Below are 19,579 nucleotides of genomic sequence, written 5' to 3'. Positions count from 1 at the left end.
TTCATAGTAGGATAAACAAATACTATGGAAGTCAAATGGTGCCGTCAACTATGTGTTTACCATCATTTGTCAAAATATCATAACAGAATATATATACAGAAACTCATACTCATGGGTTTATATCTTATACTCAACATAAGGGTAAGTAAATGATGACAGAATTTCATTCATGGGTAAACTATACCTTATACGTTACCTTTTCGGTAACACTTTACTTGAAGGGGTGTTCATAAGACTGAAATGACACCTTCATAATCATGACATGAAACGTGTCATGAACATGAAGGAGATTTTAATCACGTTTATAACAACTGCCAAAATGTAATAATTTAATTGTGTCATTTTTAATGCAAAGATGACATTGTTTGAGATGTCTTTGTTATGACAACTTGACATAAACCAATACAACATAACTTATCATAACAACTTGACTTTATCAAGACAACATAACTGATCACTTTTTACCAATCATTAAGTGTTAATACTCTGTCATATAGTTATATAACAGCGTCATGAATATTATTCTTGACCTCAACTACAGTAATACAAATATAATTTGTCAATAAAATGTCATTAAGTGTTAATATTCTGTCAAATAGTTTTATAACAGTGTCATGAATATTCTTCAGTTCATAATGTTTTTGTTTTTTTAAGTTTCCTCCAAGTGTCAGAGAAATCAAATCAATCATCCAATAATTATAATAATAATTAAAATTGATACAATTATATTTTATAGCATTTGGAGACTAATTCACCTAAAATTAAATGAAAACAGTACAATAGTGGGTAAAGCCATGCAGCATTGGGTCCATCTCACAAGAAAAAAGTTAATTAAATTAAATTAAATATAAGTAATAAAAGTAATAATAATAATGTCAGAAAATTTCAGAACCCTCTGTGTGAGGAAGACATTAACAAAGACTGCTGAAAAACAATGTTTCTCATTGTTGGTCAATATAGCTAATACATTTACTAATGTTAACAAATACAACCTTATTGTAAAGTGCTACCGATACCTTTTATCAGTGTATCTTGGTTTAAATGACAATAATTTGCATCATCTTAATCCCTTTAAAATAGAGTACTTTTGATTTTCACATACCCATAAAACCTATTGATGGTATTGTCTGATTATGCCCCAATTTAATTTATATTATAGTTGAGTAATTTCATTTCTACTACATTTAGATTCCAAACAAGCTGGCTGTTTGACATTTGTAGACTTTATAGATAAAATGATGAATATTTTTGTATTAATACAGACAAATATTAATATTTTCCCAGTATTCAATTTAGTAAAAAGGGTCTGTGTGTGATAGATTCTGCTTATCTATATCAGTGATGTGGGATATTGATTTATGTTCCATCTGCCGATGTTAAGGATGCAGAATATTTTATTATTATTATTATTATTATTATTATTGGGGGGGGGCTTTATTTTTTACTTAAGTCATCTATAATACTACAGAACAAAACACAAATTATTATAATTTATTGTTATTACACCAATAGTGATATGCACATCATTTTCTGTATGAGAACATTAAAGGCCCACCCCTCATGATAAATCACAAAGCTTAATGACTATTCTACCCAACACTCAGTCATCTTTAAAGATCATCTTTACTGGGGTTATTAACATGGTCAACAAACGCAGTTCTTTCTTGCTGGTAAAAGAAATATAATAACTACGACCAAACTGTGCTTGCAAGGTAAGCACGTAGACAATCATTTTTACTAGTGCACCCCTATAAAACGCACCATCTATTGTGCTGTCTCACTCTCCATCTTATTTTATTACACACACGGACCAGTACACACAGCACACTCTGTATGAAAATCAAACAGCGTACCGTAAGCTCTGCATCAACATCGAAATTCACAGCAGCACATCACAGCAAGAATAATGACAACCGACTGAAGCGTCTCTTCGCATATTTCCTTTAGAGATCATTGAATTTGACAGTATCAAAATCAGTGTAAGACAAGCATTTTAATTAAATTTTGATTTGTGCGAAAACCTTGCTCCTCGCGGAGTCCATGAGAACAGCACTATATAGCAGCCTTGCAAAACGAATTCTTACTTAGTTTGATTTGCTACAGTATAATTCACTCTAATGCAGGTACTTTAAATGCATTTCAGTTACACTATTCAGTCATGAAAAGATTACTGATTCAAAACAACTCCATCTTTTCATCTCTAAACTTTCCACAACTAAAGGATTAAGAGGAATTAACCACCCAGCAAACCTTTAATCTTATTACAGTCGTGTTATTTAATTTCTTCAAAATGCTAACACTGAGGTCGTATTTTATAGCCTATAGTTAAAGTGCATACTTATTAAATACAAACTCCACTGAGAGCATTTTTATAGAGAAGACAACATTACAGACAAGATAGAAATACAAGGTGCCCAGTGAATTTTGTCAGAAACAAACAGTGCCTATTATGATCTCACAGACATCCAGTAAAGGACCGGCATCTAGGTAGCGATGCTGCAGAATGATGTGTTTAGAGCCACTTGTCAAAAAAACATCAACCTTTCATTGAAATCAATGGTAGGCCTACAGGTACACACAGAAATAAAGATATACAGTAAAACTGTCACCCTTTCAAAAAGGGTACATATTATTACCTCAGAGGTACATAGTGATACCTGAAAGACACACTGTATCTAAACCTAAGTGTTACATATTAGGACCTTTTTAAACGGTACCGTCCCAGTGACAGCTTTTGTACCATTTTTCTGACAATGTATATTTCATGGACTTCCTTAAAAGAAAAAAAGTAGTTCTTAAATATTTTACTATGTTCTTATCTCAACTTAGATGAATTAATACATACCTATCTTTTTTTAATGCGTGCACAATCTTTGTACAGTGCTTCGTGAATGTTTTAGCATTTAGCCTACCCCCATTCATTCCTATGGCTCCAAACAAAAGTTTTATTTTGTGACACCATACTGTACTTACTCGTGTAACTACTCATGTAACAGTCTTTAAATAGGGAAAACATGGAAGTGTTTGGTGGCTTCTAAATTCATCCCTTTTTGGAGCCATAGGAATGAATGCTAACACATTCACGAGGCACTGTACAAAGATTAAAAGTGCACGCATTGAAAAAAAGATACATGTAGATATGTATTAATTGGTCTAAGTTGGTGTAAGAACATAGTAAAATATTGAAAAACGGTGATGTTTTACTTTAAAGGACCTTATAGGAATAGTTTTTAATAGGCTTTATGCTCAGCTGCACTACTTCCTGAACTTCAGCCAGCTCCTTGTTTTCTGTCTGCCATTATTGGACAAACTGATTAATCCAGGTGAGTCTGATTATTGTTGTTGTGACTACTGAGGTCAGGCACACCTGGATTAATCAGTTTGTTTGTGACTACTGAGGTCAGGCACACCTGGATTAATCAGTTTGTCCAATAATGGCGGACAGGAAACAAGGAGCTGGCTCAAGTTCAGGAAGTAGTGCAGCTGGGCATAAAGCCTATTGGACGCTACAGTGCATCCAAGAATTCCTGTCCACATGCTGATCATTGAATGAACACAGTGTAATACTTTACTCTCTGTGTAATTTTTTTTACTTTAATTTATTTTAATGTTATATCCTAAGACATCGTTGACAGATTTTTGGACTAAATGTTAAGAGATGGGGCTAAAGTTCAGTGCAGTAATGTAGTCCTAAATCAATTTACGCCGATACACACGGCTGAAGATCTTGAAAATAGAAAATCTCTGACCCCAAGATGCACAAATACATTAAAATTGTCTTATATATGAAACTAGCAGAAGTAGATGATTCTTCTCACACACCTCTAGAAAGTTTGCTGTATTAAATATCATTTTTTCGTTATGAATATTTCATCCACGCACACAGCGTTGAGACGCAATATTGAAGAGCAGTGGAATTTCACGTTTCGCTGTAAAAAGCAATGTAAAGTAGATTCTCACTGAGCTTTCTCCAGGATCCAATTATCAGTGGAGAGATGGGTGGTCAGAGAGCATGGCTGAGGGGAGGAGCCATTCCTGTGATTCAGATGAAAATGAAAAGGAACATTTCAAAACTTTGCATCAGCCCATGACTCTCCCCGTTTAATCCGACACATTCAGCAGATGCACTAAACGCAGCATTCAGCAATCAATGCATATTAAGTAACATCCTAATTTAAAGCTTCTGTTATTGTGAAAAGATTGTGAAACTTTGTCCATCCAATAAAGAAAAACCTGCCGGTGCATTTTGCTATGAGGAAGTGCCCGTGTTCAATTCCTCTAAAGCAATTTTAAGGCCGGTGATCAAACTCTCTCTTGGGAGTCCAAACCACATCAGTGTCTCCCAGCAGGACATTAAAGCCCAAGTAGCACAATTTGAACGGACCAGAGGAAACAATGGATAAACTGACCATTGGAAATGTCACAGCTTTGGAAAAGGGCAACGAGTGCTAACAGCGACAATCTCCGATTTGTTTTTCCCCTGCGACTCCATATGGAAATTCCATTATATGCAAGTTTCCTCAGGCAGCGGGTTGCAACAGTTGTTAGTGACAAAATGTATCATTTCTTTTTATCCTGTATATAAATAGATTTACTTTTATATAAAAAGCATAGTGATTATAGTCCACAATATTAGTGATGGAAAGACTTGCTATATTTTCAGGTGCCCAAAATCATTTTTTACAGTACAATGATAACACAAACCCCAGTTTTTTATTTGCCTTTGGGTGCTATGATTATAACATACAGTTCTAATAAACCCGCTTTAATCTCCAAGCTGCTTATGATAAAGGCACTGCTTTTTTAAGAACGAGGAGGCGCCTATCCTGAGCTTTGTGTGAAGGCCCATATCCGATAACAAGAAAGGCAATTTCCCTTGTCAGAAGACACGAATGAGAGCAGAATGGGGGAAACTTACTAAATGAGACTGGAGTAGATGGTCGCTCGACATTGTGGCAAATTGCACGGCGGACTGGCAGCGTGACAGAATGACAGCCTATTGCTACAAAGCAAAGCTAATTTCACTCCAAGAGACAAACACCACGTCATGCCTTCCCCACTCGGCCATTTTCGGGCTCTCTCTCTCTCTCTCCTCACACTTTCTCTTCAATTAGGTTGGTCGACGCTGCTCTCAAATCGCCCCTATAATAGCACCAGTTTGTTGGCACAAGCCAATTATCAGACAATAACACAGCAGGAAAAAGGTTTATGGACCTAAACTCTGTAGGAATGTTTTTCATTCTATTTATTTGAAGACTTTTCGAGAATGGGTGAAAAGGTCTCTGCTTGCGAAATGTTTGACTGATTTAAATATCCAGCATGTCACAATGTATAAAGCATGTTACTGTAAGAGTTTTAAGGTTGTTGCATCCATATGGCATCAGCAGCCATGCTTTGCATGTGTGAATTACTTAAGCACAGCAGTGCTTAGACACAACACAACTTCTTCAAGGTTTCCGGCCAAGATAAAAACCCACGGATGTCGCGGAGGCAAACAGGTTAAAGGTCTTGGATGAATCACATAAGTTAAGAGATGAACGAAGGTCAAGGTCCATCCTCTGTGTTATCACCCAAGTTATAAAGGGAACCAGAGGGAAATAAGAGGATATCAAAGCTAGAAAGATGGTCTGACTGTGCGGTCACACGATATTAAACAGTGCAAATTAGTACTGTATAAGGCTCAGGGCTTCCAGAGGATGAGAATGATGTTATGGAGTAGGTCAAAGGAGCCGTTTGGAGATGTGAAACTGGGCCGAGATCAAGGGTTAAAGAGAAAATCTCACGCACTGATGGGGTGATTTGGAAATAGCAGACCTATGAGGTAATTAAAGCAGGTGGAGCTGAGAATCAGTGGTGCTAATGCAGTATGAGATAGCTCTAAGTTAAAATTATATGCTTATTTAAACCACTTTTGGTTGAAAACAAGGGACTCTTTAATGTTTTCATAACACACGCTGTTTCTGCATATCTAATGTTAATCTTGAGTACCTATAGAGTAGTATTACATTCTTCATACTGTATCTCCAAAGAGTCTTTAGTTTGATCAGATTTATAAAAGTCAGATCAGCTCTAGGAGGAGTCACGAGCCAAGCAACACTGTATACAACACTGGATAAATCACTGATTCACTACATGTTCATGTAATTTACATTATATGCACTTACGCACAAGTTCAAATAACACAGAAGTCTTACTTACCACATGCAACTCATGACCCGGTTGGGACTTTTCAACGAAATCCAGCGTTAAACATACACACGCAAAACTCCGCTGCTACCCCGTATAAACAAAATTTATCAATTGTTTCCATAATGCTGGCTTACTTCTCATTATATCCAAAAACACACTTCTTCTTTCATGCCATTGTTTAGTCTTGATATAAAACAAAGCTGGCGTGTGACTATAGCGTCCTCTGTTCTCGCTCTGCTGCTGATTGACCTGTAGGTGTGCTTTTCCGGGGTAAATGCCCATAAAATCAAATAATACGCAATGTCTACACGTGACACATAAAAAAACTTTCCGAAATTGGCGAAGTATTCTGCAATTCCTACAAAATGTCTATATAACCTAACCACTTTTTAAATATTCTAGGACAAATTATTACACGGCTCTCTGGAATGCTTGATTCTGATTGGTCAGTTGAGACATTTGCAGGTTCGTTCTTTTCAAAAAATAACCGCTCCAAAGTAATAACGCATAGCCGGTACTACTTGTACGATTAAAATCGCTCCGCGCCAATAAAGATTACTGTTTGGCGCCATCTTGTGACAAACACTGGACAACCATAATTTTAACATGTACGGAAAAAACAAAACATTTAAACAGTGGATAGAAGAACGAACAACGACAAGACACAGAGAGCTTACTGAGACTGAACTTGACAAAATAGAGCATGACAGCTACGAAGCCAACACACACAAAAATACAGAATGGGCATTAAAACTTCTCAAAGACTGGCTAAAAGAGAAAAAATGGAGACAGACATGTATGAAGCAGAGGATCATTTTATGCATCTGTGCAAAGTTTCGCGGAAGGATAAAAATGTTAATTTAAAACAAATATGCCAATAAAATCTGTCAAATTCATATTCATGTCCAGTTTTTTTCTTATGTGGCAAGTAGCCGTGTAATAAGCGGGATAATGTAGAGGCAGCCTGTAGTTATCGCGAAATAAGCCCCTTCAGTGTGATACAAGACCCGACGCGAATCCCACTGTCGGGGCTTATTTCCCGATAACTACCGGCTGCCTCTACATTATCCCTTACTTATAAAATGGTTAGTTCCAGTTCTTGATTGTGATTGGTCAATAGCTGTGTTTTATTTACAGTAAATGGTGTACAAAAGGTATGTAAGGCTTATGCTCTTTTATGAATAAGTCACTCCTTAATAGGTTGCAATAGACTTGGCTTGGGTGGTGCCTTACAACGTCTTTTAGCTGTGACTTACTCCATGATACAGTACAGTCTCTCGTACCTTATTGCTTACTTTAAGGCAGAGTGCACAATGTTTGAAACTAAGACAATATTGAAATCACCTAAACATACACGCCCCTACCCCAATAGAATCTGGACCTATATACGTCTTTTATATGTGTGAGGAAAAATGTTTCTGTATTTTTATGCTCATTTTTTGTTGTTGTTTTTGATCCAAGAGCTTATCTTATTAAACTGGAACATGAGAAACATTAGCTTAATGATAACTTGATTTAAATTTAAATTACTGATTAAATAAAAAAAATAGCTTAGAGCAAATGCAAGGTGCACCCTTACTGGTTGTAATTGACAAAGTTTTAGTGACAGTCCTACTGTAAATCAATTTAATGTTTAGAAGTGCCAGATTGCCATGCATTCATCTCGCTCCTGTAGCCAACAGAGAAACAATTTTTGCACCTTATAAATTACAAGAAGCTGTCAATAGTAATATTAATGAAGAACTAAGTTAAAGACTGCTCGGTTACCTCACACAACGTGTTTTTTCCTCTCTGGTACACTAAAGGTTTAAGTTTATCCTCTTTTCATGGTGCATTAAATTGAAATGGATGTTGTCCCAAGAGAAACATTACGAACCAACAAAAGTGCAGAATCTCCAAGAGTCTGAGATCAGTGTTTTAGCTCGTCTCTTTGCTGGCTAGGCTCCAAACACAGAAACTGATGCAGTCTTGCCTATTGGAACAAAGCCCTATTATCCAACATTAGTGTCTAGAAGCAACATCCCACTGCTTTCCATTTTCTCAGCATGAATGTACAGCGGTTTCAAACCTTTTAGTGCTATGGAGGCACACAAACAACTACATTTTAAACAACTCTATTCCTGTTGTTTTGGTTCATCTACAATACATCCTGTTTTCCATTTCCTGGTTGCTCCAGATAAACACACATGATATAATATATTAAAAACAAAATCACATCTGCACACCTAAATTGCATCTCACTTCTTATTCGGTCCAGTCTTGACACAATTACTTTGGAGATGCTACTGCTTTTGGCTTTTCTGACAATAATTTGTGCATGTGTGTGTTTTCATTTTGGAACTCTTTTCTTCTCATTTACTGACCTAAGTGGAGGTCTCAAAAATAATGAGACGTAAGGTCTGCAGTGATAACTAGAGAATTGACTTTAAGTGAGAACAAAGATAGTGATTTCATTTCATGGTCAAAATTTAGAGGAATTAGTGAGACCAAACAAAATATCCACACGCTTAAGAGCAGGCTTATTTCAAAGAGGATTTAAAGATTAACTTTTTTAAGATTTACATTACTAATGCTTAGAATGGAGTAACTGAATAAGGCATTTGCATAGGTATGGCTGCAAAATCTATTAAATGACACATTTGAAAATATTTGTATGTATGTATATGTATGCATTATTTATTACTTAAAGGGACACTCATTTTCCAGCTCACCTAGAGTTAAACATTTGATTCTTACTGTTTTGGAATCCATTCAGCTGATCTCCGGGTCTGACGCTAGCACTTTTAGCATAGCTTAGCACCATCTATTGAATCTGATTAGACCATTAGCATCGCACTAAAAAATAACCAAAGAGTTTCAATATTTTTCCTATTTAAAACTTGACTCTTCTGTAGTTACATAGTGTACTAAGACCGACAGAACAGTTGTGATATGGCTAGGAACTACAGTATACTCTCATTCTGGCGTAATAATCAAGGACTTTGCTGCTGTAACATGGCTGCAGAAGGCACAATGATATGACGCAGCAGCCGAAAATAGTCCCCTTAGAATTTTTCAATAGCAGGTAACTATTTTCGGGAACTGCGTAATATGATTGCGCCTCCTGCAGCCATGTTACAGCAGCAAAGTCTTTGATAATTACGCCAGAATGAGAGTATAGTTCCTAGCCATATCGGCCTAGAAAATCGCAACTTTTCATTTTCCGTCGGTATTAGTACACAATGTAACTACAGAAGAGTCAAGTTTTAAATAGGAAAAATATCAAAACTCTTTTGTTATTATTTTAGGCACGATGCTAAGGTCTAATCAGATTCTATGGATTGTGTTATGCTGTGCTTACACCAACCGTGTTTCAGGCGTCAAAATCGCATCTGTCGTGCCTAGTTTGCCGCTTAAACAGTTTGAATGCATTTGCGCGTCTAGATTGAGGTAGACGCACGGAAAAGGCAAGCATTTGACGCACGTCAGAGGCAAAATCCGCTTCTTGTGGGAGGGGCAAGTGCTATGCGGTTGTCTGTTTGCAAGATGACTGATGTTGATTGTGCATTTATCGGGAGAGTTACTGGTTTGTATTTGGTAACCTTACTATAGGGGGAAAATAAAAGGCGCAGGTCGATAAACGTCACGTGACTCAAAGATGAAATGTGTATTACAACTTACCAGGTTGCCCGAAGTCCTCACTGACACTCTTTCAAGCGAGGTCCTTTTTATTCCTGTCTCTATAGAAATAAGAACTTGTGTCGTATGGTATGGCTCCGGGTGACTGCTAACGGACAATATCAAGCCTTCAGGTTGAATGAGTAACTCCGGGCAGGACTGCTGCCACAGCAGCAAGCAGGCTCCTGATTGGTTAACGCGGCGCGAAATTCCACCAAAGTTCAAATTTTTCAACTCGGGCGTCACCCGCAAATTCGCGTCAAACGCAAAATGCACAAAAACTACCATTCGCGGGTACCGCGTGTACCACGGCAGGCGCTCAATTCAATGGTAAGTCAATGTGAAGGCACGGATGAGACCTCCAGACGCGGCGTGGAAGACACGATTCCACCTCATTCGCGCGTCTAGTTCGCTAATGGCATGGAATCGCGTCTTCTGCCAAACGCCTCATCCGCACCGCGAGAACTCCAGACGCACGTCAATGTGTCTTCACATTGACTTAACATTGAAAGTTACTCGCGCTTTACGCCTCTACCGCGGCTGGTGTAAATGCAGCATTAAGCTATGCTACTGTAAAAGTGGTATACTGCCAGACCCGGAGATAGGCTGAATGGATTCCAAAACGGTAAGAATCAAATGTTTAACTCTAGGGGAGCATATTTTCAAAAAAAAGTGGAGTGTCCCTTTAAACACCATTTGAGCATCTATGGCTATATTCATGGCAAAAAAACTGTTAATCTATGTTAAACATGTCAATCTATACACAAATTGACTACTCTACTGACACACTTTGACATCTCCAATTTACCTAAGCTGGATGTGTTGTAAACCAGAGTAAACTTACAAAGGGTCAACATGCAATCTCCACACAGAAAGTCCTCCTTATGCAGGCTCAATCCTTTTTTTGGTGTAAGGCAACAGTACTATTCACCTAGCTACACTGCCACCCTATTTGTATTTTGTTGGATGACGACTTTTATACACTCTCAGAAAAAAAGATACAAAAGTTACGGTACCTTTTAAAAAGGTCCTAATACTGTGTGTATCATTATGGTACAGATACTGTATGTAGGTACCAGTACGTAAGGTATCAGTGTGTACCTTTGAGGTATCAATATGCACCTTTTAAGTACAAAACGTGTAATTTTTGAAAAAGTACGGCACAACTTTTGTACCTTCTTGTACCTTTTTTCTGAGGGTGTACAAACAAGAGAGGGGCATCCAATTGAAACAGACTTCTGGGAAAAGTCTTTGTATTTCCACATGTGCTTTCAGAAAGAAATCATTTAGCAGATGCTTTTATCCAAGGTGACTTACCTTACATTATAGAATATACATTTTTATTCATCATGTGTGATTTGAACCCATGTCCTTTTGTGCTGCTAATGCAATACTTTATGATTGAGCTATGTGAAACACACATTTTAACAATGCTATCCACATTAATAGCATTGATTTATACTCTGTGTCTAACAATTGTCACATGTGAGTCCCTTTTTGTCTTATTTAAAAGAAATAGTAAATTGTGGTGAATTGCTTGAGACAAAAATCTCTATGGCCAGCTGTAAATAATATATTTGCATGTAAAATAGAAGGAACCTACTGTATCTTCTCTGCAGTACACACTGAAAGATTTCATTCTGCAAAGGGCTTCTTGCAAATGATTCACTACATAATAAAAATGCATTTGACGCAACTGCAACCTCTCTACTGCCTCCTACAGGAGACTGACTGTAAGTATGGTAAAGAATGCATCACCCAAACTTCTCACACGCTTTCAAAGCACATCAGAGCAGAAACCTATTGAAGAGGGCCAAGCTAGCAGGTAGGAAGAAAGAGAGAAAGAAAAGGATACATAGCCGGAGAGAGAAGTCAAAGAAAAGAGGCCCAAGGCTTCTTTTGTAAAAGCAAGCGAGATCAGACACATAACTTCTCAAAGGGGACTCGCTCCTTTCAAAAGGTGGCTACACTGAGCAGTAGAGTAAGCCATGACTGCTTGTTTATAGGAAGACTGATGTTTGACTGAATTTTTTAAGATGGATAAAGCATCTTTCCTGGAGTATCAGCATTTGTTAGTCAGGAGCCACCCATACTTTTGTACTGTTTTTATGTTCAGCTGACGTTAATACAATACGAGCGCTGCTTCTACATGGGAATATAATGGATGATAGAGTAGCGGTTAGAAAATCAAAACACTTTTTTAAACGCATGTATTGTAATTGCCACACTGCAACAAACCATAACGCCTGCAGGAAGGTTTGATTGACATGTACAACGTAGCGCTGCGTTTCAGTTGACTGAGAGCCTGTTTACTAAACACACAGGAAATTACTCTGCGTCTCAACATTGCAGCCTATTCAAAGAGACAGCGGAGAAATCCAAAGAAACAATAATGGAAATGCACAGATGTTGCTCATTTATAGCTAAGGGAAGTTTATGGAGTTCTCAGTTGTTTCCATGAAGTAAACATACATTTTATACGTATGCATATGCATTAAGCAGATACTATAGTGCACAAGGTTTACATTATCAGTTTTGTGTTTTCCCCTAGGATTGAACCCACAATCTTTTATGTTGCACTACCATTACAATTCTCTATACCAATTGAGCTACAGGAACGCACGGTATATGACATTCTCAGAAATAAAACTACACGAAGGCACGAAAGGATGTTTTAAAAAAGTACACTTTTGTACCTTAAAGGTGCATATTGATACTTTAGAGAGCTATACCATTACCTGAAAGTATACCAAAATGGTACATATTAGGAATTTTTTAAAAGGTATAGATAGATAGATAGATAGATAGATAGATAGATAGATAGATAGATAGATAGATAGATAGATAGATAGATAGATAGATAGATAGATAGATAGATAGATAGATAGAGGGATAGATGTGCAATACAATAAATAGACTTAATATACACAAAAAATTGTAGCATAGCGAAGATAGCATAGACATTTTTGAGCAGATATGGAGATATGAGAAAAAATACACAGCTTTGAAACTCTGAAAGATGCATGTGGGAAAAACCCAAACTGCCGTTAACAAACAAACTTGTCTTTTGTTACGGCACGTTAAGCTGTGTGCTCTCTCTGGACTGGACTATGATACATGAGTTGTCCTGAGACTGCGAGTCTGATAGGAGCAACTGCAGAGAAGAGAGACTGAAAAGCCAGTGCTGTTGTCACTCATGATAATCTTTCATATGACACTGTAATTCTGCAGGACTAAAAGAGATACTGAAGAAGTGGCAGTATCATTTTACAGATGTCAGGGACGCCCGAAGTCTAAATCATCTTTGCAGGGTTCTTGTGAAGCAAGGAGCAGTGATTTAGACTAGAAGCATAAAAGATCAAGAGGTCCCTAATGGACCTGGGACAAATTCCAGAGTACTGTAAATGTTGGAAATGGCACCCCAAGATTTCAAACCTTATTTTGTCACACCTTTGTCGGCCTTTCGATATAATCACTCTTTCGAGAGTTGAAATAAACAGTCGAGTCACATAATCGTGGGATTAATTACTCAAGCCCGTCATTGATCGACAATGCACCAGTTCATCTGTCAAATATTGCTATAAGGTATTCATCTTCTAATGCCACAATAATAACCCTGGCCATTATCACAGCAAAACCCTTCCATCTCTAGTGTTTCAACTTTTCATTATCCGTTACAACACCTGAGCAGGCACAATACAGCTATCCAATCAAAACAAAACACATCTCAATGCACTGCGTGTAATTACAAGACCTTACAAGCACAGCTACTCATTACCCCTGCTTTTTCACCGTACGACTACAAAGAAGGACGGAGAGAGATTAAGCAACCCTATGAAAGATAGTTTCCAGGCTTCCATATCTCATTATCTTCTTGTTCTTGGGATGGAGGCCATTGCAGTTCGGTCCAAAAATAGAAACAGCAATGGCACTACCCATCTGGCCCACCTACCAAGCACAGCTCAGGATTATATGCTACAATTTCCTCTGGCTTTGGAATTTAACGAGTAACGGACCATGACTGCGCAATGAAAAGAGATAATGATCTGATTCCCGTCCACCAGCTTTGATATTCTTCTTTCATTTGCAGTTGTGCAATAATTGTTGTCATGCATGCAACCTACATTACAAGAAAGTTTAAGGCCAGCCGAAAACATACACTGTCAGTGATGAGTATTGTGATATCCCCTCAGTGCTACAGATGTGCTCCCAATATGTCAAATCTTTCTGAGAATGAGGCCGATTCGTGGATAAAACAGTAATGGACAAAATCTAGTTTGCTATTGCTGACATGCAGTGCTTTAGTAGACTTAATTAAATTGAAACAGGTAGTGTATTTCATTAAATATTTATGCAGTGCTCCGAAACCAATTCAAGCTTAAAAAGTGCATTTACAGTAACTGAAAAGGAAATGTAAAAATGATAATGAAACTGCTTGGAGGAGCGCGCACACAAACATAAGGTTCCAAAAACAACAGAACCAAAGTTTGGGAATGGAATCCTAACCACTAGGTGGGGATAGCAGAACCTTGTTAAAAAAATTTCACTTAAACTAGTTGCCAAACCAAACGTGTGCACTGTTTTTGTGAACATAATTTGGGGAAATGTTGGCAATAATTACCCAATCATTAATCTTCATACTGGAACCAACTTTAGAGCTTTAACAAAACCGTCTCTCTTGGTACTGGGTTGGTACTTAAGGGTGCATCCCGACCGAGGAGGGTGCCAATTGAGCACCCACATAATGCTGGGAACTGTAGGCTTTCCACAGGCATAAATCACTGTGACTTTCTGAATGGAGTCCTGACGGGAGCTGCGGCATTGCGATGCAGCGCACGGCGCGCGAGACTCTTCACTCGTGTGCAAATCATTATAAGGCTCCTCTGCAATCAACTCAAGCGCGTGTGATAAAACACCTTCATCAGTCGTCTCGCCTCTAAACGGCGTCGTTTACGGTCCCAAGTGACGTCAGTTTCTCATGGAGCTATTGCAGAAAATGATTATTATAAAAAACTGTCTTGAGACATCGAGAAAACAGCACAGGTTACATTGCATAATATGCGAACATAAATACATAGCCTATTCAGATTTGTATTCCAAATATTATATTAGGGAAACTGTGGAAAATAAATGAATTTTAGTAATTTAAGATATTCACACAGTACATTTTATACATTTATATTTACAAAAAAGGGGGGGATTTAAATGAAATATCCTAACCTGAATGCCTCATAGCCCAACTGTTTAGTTGATGTTAATGCTTCTAAAAAGTTCACCTTTGCCCGTGGCGTTTTGTTCGGGAAATTGTTGGCGCATGCATTCACATTAATGAATGGTGCATGCTTCAACTGGTGCGACAGGCGTACTGGACGCAACGCGTTCATTTGTGCCAGCACAGTCCGGTCTCTTCAAACCCATCATTTGTATATCCACTCCAGCCATTTCTTTTATCTGTTGTCATGTGATAATGAATCATTTTGGGAGGTTTTTAAATGCGTGACTTCGTATTTCACCAACTTTAAGTTACGCGCCATGTCATCCTGCCAGAAATGCATGCGGCACGCAGCATATTTATTTGTTTAGTGTATCAATCTGCCTTAATTAAATTAAACACGCGCATGCTCTCACGCCAATTTCAACCGTGCCAATCCCCAGCACCCTCCACACAGTGAGAAGAACCCTCTCTTTTAACAGCACTGATTTAACACCTCTTAGACCTTATCCGATCTCAGTGCCAGTCCACGTATATGCCCATCTCTAAAACAAGCACGCATGCCCCATCCTTCCTTCCATCTCCATCCTCGCGCTTTTCTTCTCATCCTTATACAGAGATTTGGAAACACTGAGCATTTATTCCAATACAAGTTTTTGCTCGATCAAACGATGTCGTAGCTAATGTAATGGAGTGCATGCAATGCGTCGTGAGGAATCGTTTTTGCTCAAACCACCTGTTCTCAGCCAGGGCACATAATGGACGCATTGATGGGAACAGATGGAGATATTCATCTCATAGTCTAACCTGACGATATTGTGGTCACAATCTCATCATCATTTGAAGTCAAATGCATATTTTATTTGCATTCATTATAATGCGTAACTCAGCCCATGAAAAACTAAATTCATTTCTGATAGACATTCGTTTGATCTTCTGACATACCGCTATTTGTCAATATGTGTATCATTTGCACCACTGGTTTTGTTTTCACGTTGAAACAACACAATCATGTAGGAAAGGATACACTGAGAAACCACAGATTTGAACTTACCGATGTGAATAATTGAATCGGGAAGCACTGGCGCCCACTCCAGACTCCAAAACGTGATCACAAACAATACTGCCGGGAAAACTTTCATCTCTGTTAAAATCTATTCTCCTTACAGGTACAGAAAAACGCCTGAGCGACGATACTTTTAAATCCCGTGCAGAGAGGCTGCTCGTCTCTGCCGATGCTTTAAATGCGCCTTGGAGGAGACGAAGTCTTCGGTAACCCGTTTGGAGATTTCCAGCAGGCGTCAAAACATCCTGATGCTCGGGATCTCAGGTAAACGCACTCCAGGCAATCCAAATCACCAGAAGACCAAGTTAAAATCTGTCTCAGGTACTGTATCTTCTCTTTACCCGATTAAATCGGGCTTGCGCTAAACACGACGCATTTCACAGCAGCGTCAAAAATGAACATAACTTCCTCTCGCGCTGATGCAGAAAGCAAAGGTTTTTCCACTCGCAACCACGAACGTCGCTGCTATTTCAGTTAAAATGTAAGTGAAGTAGATCTGCTTTCTCTGTGCCCTTATTCCGATGCAGTACTGCAGAGAGACATGACTTTTCTGCGACACAGGATGAACGGCTCTGTATGCGGATTGTCGAGCTGTGATGAGTGGGAGGAGGCCCCCAGGATAGATGCGACTACACGGGCAGCAGCATCAGCACCCGGCGCTGTCCACAACTGAATTAACACAGAACGGAGGAGAGAGAGAGAGAGAGAGAGAGAGAGAGAGAGAGAGAGATTGAGAGAGAGAGAGAGATCCACAGAGTGGGCGGGGGTAGTTTCATGATAATGGAGAGGGCTTATCTGTAACTCTGGCTCCTCCCTTGTCCGGCAAATAACAATCATTTAGTGGGCAACTACTGTCAAGCTTTTCTAAAGAGATGCCAAGTAGTTAGAAAGTGATGTGTATTTACATTTCCGAAATCATTTACATTTAAAGTCAATTTGCTTACAGACACAAAGTGGCTTTGTACTCAGCTCTGTCTGAAAGCATAATGGCCCATCTATGCTGAAAGTTATCTACAAATAGACAGGTAAATAAAAGTTGTTTAATGCACACTCTTACAAATAAAATGTTTTTATGATGCCATAAAATAACAATTTCTGACTGAACGGTTCCATAAAGAACCTTTAACTTTTTCTTATGGTGAAAAGAGTTTGTCTAAGAACCTTTGACTGAATGGTTCTTTGAGGAACCAGAAAATGGTTCTTCTATGGCATCGCTGTGAAGAACCTTTGTGTTTAAATGTGCACAATTGTATTTGTATTTGTACCTACCGTATTCAATTCTCTTTTTGTGAATCTGTCACCCTTTAGGTGATGTGTTGACTGTTCTACTTACATGAAATGTTTTGAGCTGGCATTCCAGCAGATAACCACACTTAAATTTTTTAAATTTAAAGGCGGGGTGCATGATTTTTGAAAAACCGGACCGAATGGCAAAACACACTTGTAGCCAATCAGCAGTAAGGGGCATGTCTACTAGCCAACATCGTTGCCTGGGTTGCATATGTGTGGGGAATCTCTCAAAAGAAGGTCCAGATTCTATTGGGATAGGGGTGCAGGGGCGTCATGCACCAATTTTTTTAAGGGGGCACAGTGTGCACAGCTCACAGCAATCAAACTAAATATTATAGAGCTTTCAGTCTTTTCCATGGCACTTACATTTCTAACAATCTGAACACTACTGCTTTCATGCAAAAACCTCCAAAATAAAAGTGTTGGCTAACTTTCATATCAAATAGTATTCAATTGGAATAATGACATATTGGTATCATATTGACATCTGAAACGGCATGTTTTATTTAAGTTTTAAAGGTAGGGTAACATATTTGATCCTGAAACATTTTTAGTTATGCTGGTTAAAAGTCTCCTCACATCCTGAAAGCAATCACTGTGTTAAGTTGTTTAAATGTATTTGTAAAAATGTATGTCATCTGTGAAAGGCGTAGGACCAAAAAATTTTCAACAAATCATAGATTTCGGTCCGAACGGACGTTTCGTTTTTTGTCCCTCATACGTAAGCGTAATTTAAATTCCCAACGCGCAGCGAGTCCAAGCAGACACCATACGTCATCGGCGCGTTCACGTGCGCTCTGTCTGTAAACAGCGAGAACACCAAACCTTTCTGCTGAATTGACAAACTACACAGGAGCAACAAAACTAAATGCATCTTTTATAACAACAACAGCAAAAACTGCCTGGATCAGCAAGAGCAAAAACCCAAATTAACATCGGTAACTTTACTGCTTTACCACGAGATGCAAACAGCTACAGGAGGCAAAGGGTCTGAATGGGTCGTTGCACTGTTTATTTTGGTAAGGTAGGTACGCGATATGTTTGTATTGAGATGGATTCAGATATTCTACTTTGATGAAACATTGTGTTGCTTATGAAATTTGTGTTCGTTTACGGATTAGCATAACGATATAGTTACTACGTCTACACAACCGAACGTGTGCTTAAACTAAATCTGATGTAAACCAGTTGTTTATGTTGGTTATTTTGGAAGTGTTATTCACTTTGTACTGGTGAATGAGACATGAGACGTGACCGTCTGATCTGTGCGTGTTCGTGTGTTTGGAAAGAGGCGTGACTTTGGATGGCGATTTGACTTGAGGGTGGGATCGGGATTTCATTGCTAGGCGGCTACCGTTAGCATTTTTCTAAATGTGTTACCCTACCTTTAATAAATCAATTGTTGTTGCAACTGTGTCATTAATGCATTTTGCACAAAAACTGCATTATCCCATAAAATTAATGTAAATTTAAATCCATAAAGTATATAAACAATGAAAATGACATAAGCTAGCCATGTGATTGATTTTAATGTTCAAGGATGATTTAAATTTTTTTTAATTTTGTATTGCATCAAATTTTACCTCATATGTGAGCATGTGTGATTCCGCGCCCCGTGAACTCTAACGAACTTTGGCGTTGTGCCAAGATGAATCTAGAAATCTACGTTACTATAACGTCGAGACTATCACATTTTAAACCAAACATTTTTTACACAGAGGAGGTTAACTGCACATTACCGTACTGGGGTTGGGAAATGTTGTGAGCGTTTCTTACACGTTTTAATTCCTCAGATAGCAAAATGCAGCAGCAACAGCAAAGAGTCTGTGAGCGCGCTCAGACGCTAATGCCGTCTGAGCCAGAATAAAGTAATGTAACACGATCAAAACTGCGAAAATCTTCGAAAAGTGACAAGGATGCAGCACAGAATTGATAATATTGTGCATATTAAACAGATTAAAAGAAAAATAACAGATTAAAGGACGCTTCTTTGATTTTGAGGTTGCATGCATAATCAATTCGGCTAAAAAAAAAAACAAGGGGGCACGTGCCTCCCTCAGTTTGAATGGGCATGACGCCTCGGTAGGGGTGTGTTTGTTTGATTTCAAATGTCAACATTGGCTTTCACAGATCATGCACCCCACCTTTAAGGTACTACAAAGAGG

At 38.4% G+C, this 19,579-nt stretch overlaps 1 protein-coding gene across 3 annotated transcripts in view; it reads right to left on the bottom strand.

Annotated features, from left to right (window-relative positions):
- grid2 (glutamate receptor, ionotropic, delta 2) overlaps nucleotides 1-16,808 on the bottom strand; it is a 462,370-nt gene extending 445,562 nt beyond the window's left edge. For all 3 annotated transcript variants that reach the window (XR_010525685.1, XM_065247187.1, XM_065247188.1), the window contains exon 1: nucleotides 16,113-16,808. Coding sequence is in view for 2 of the 3 variants with exons in the window: in XM_065247187.1 (XP_065103259.1) it covers nucleotides 16,113-16,200 (88 nt within the window). In the remaining variant the exon portion in view is untranslated. The remainder of the gene's footprint in view (nucleotides 1-16,112) is intronic.
- Nucleotides 16,809-19,579: the final 2,771 nt, after the last annotated feature.

This window comes from Paramisgurnus dabryanus, chromosome 11, assembly GCF_030506205.2.
Source record: "Paramisgurnus dabryanus chromosome 11, PD_genome_1.1, whole genome shotgun sequence".
NCBI lineage: Eukaryota > Metazoa > Chordata > Actinopteri > Cypriniformes > Cobitidae > Paramisgurnus > Paramisgurnus dabryanus.
The sequence above is the reverse complement of the archived record's forward strand: the minus strand, read 5'-3'. Positions and strand labels throughout refer to the sequence as shown.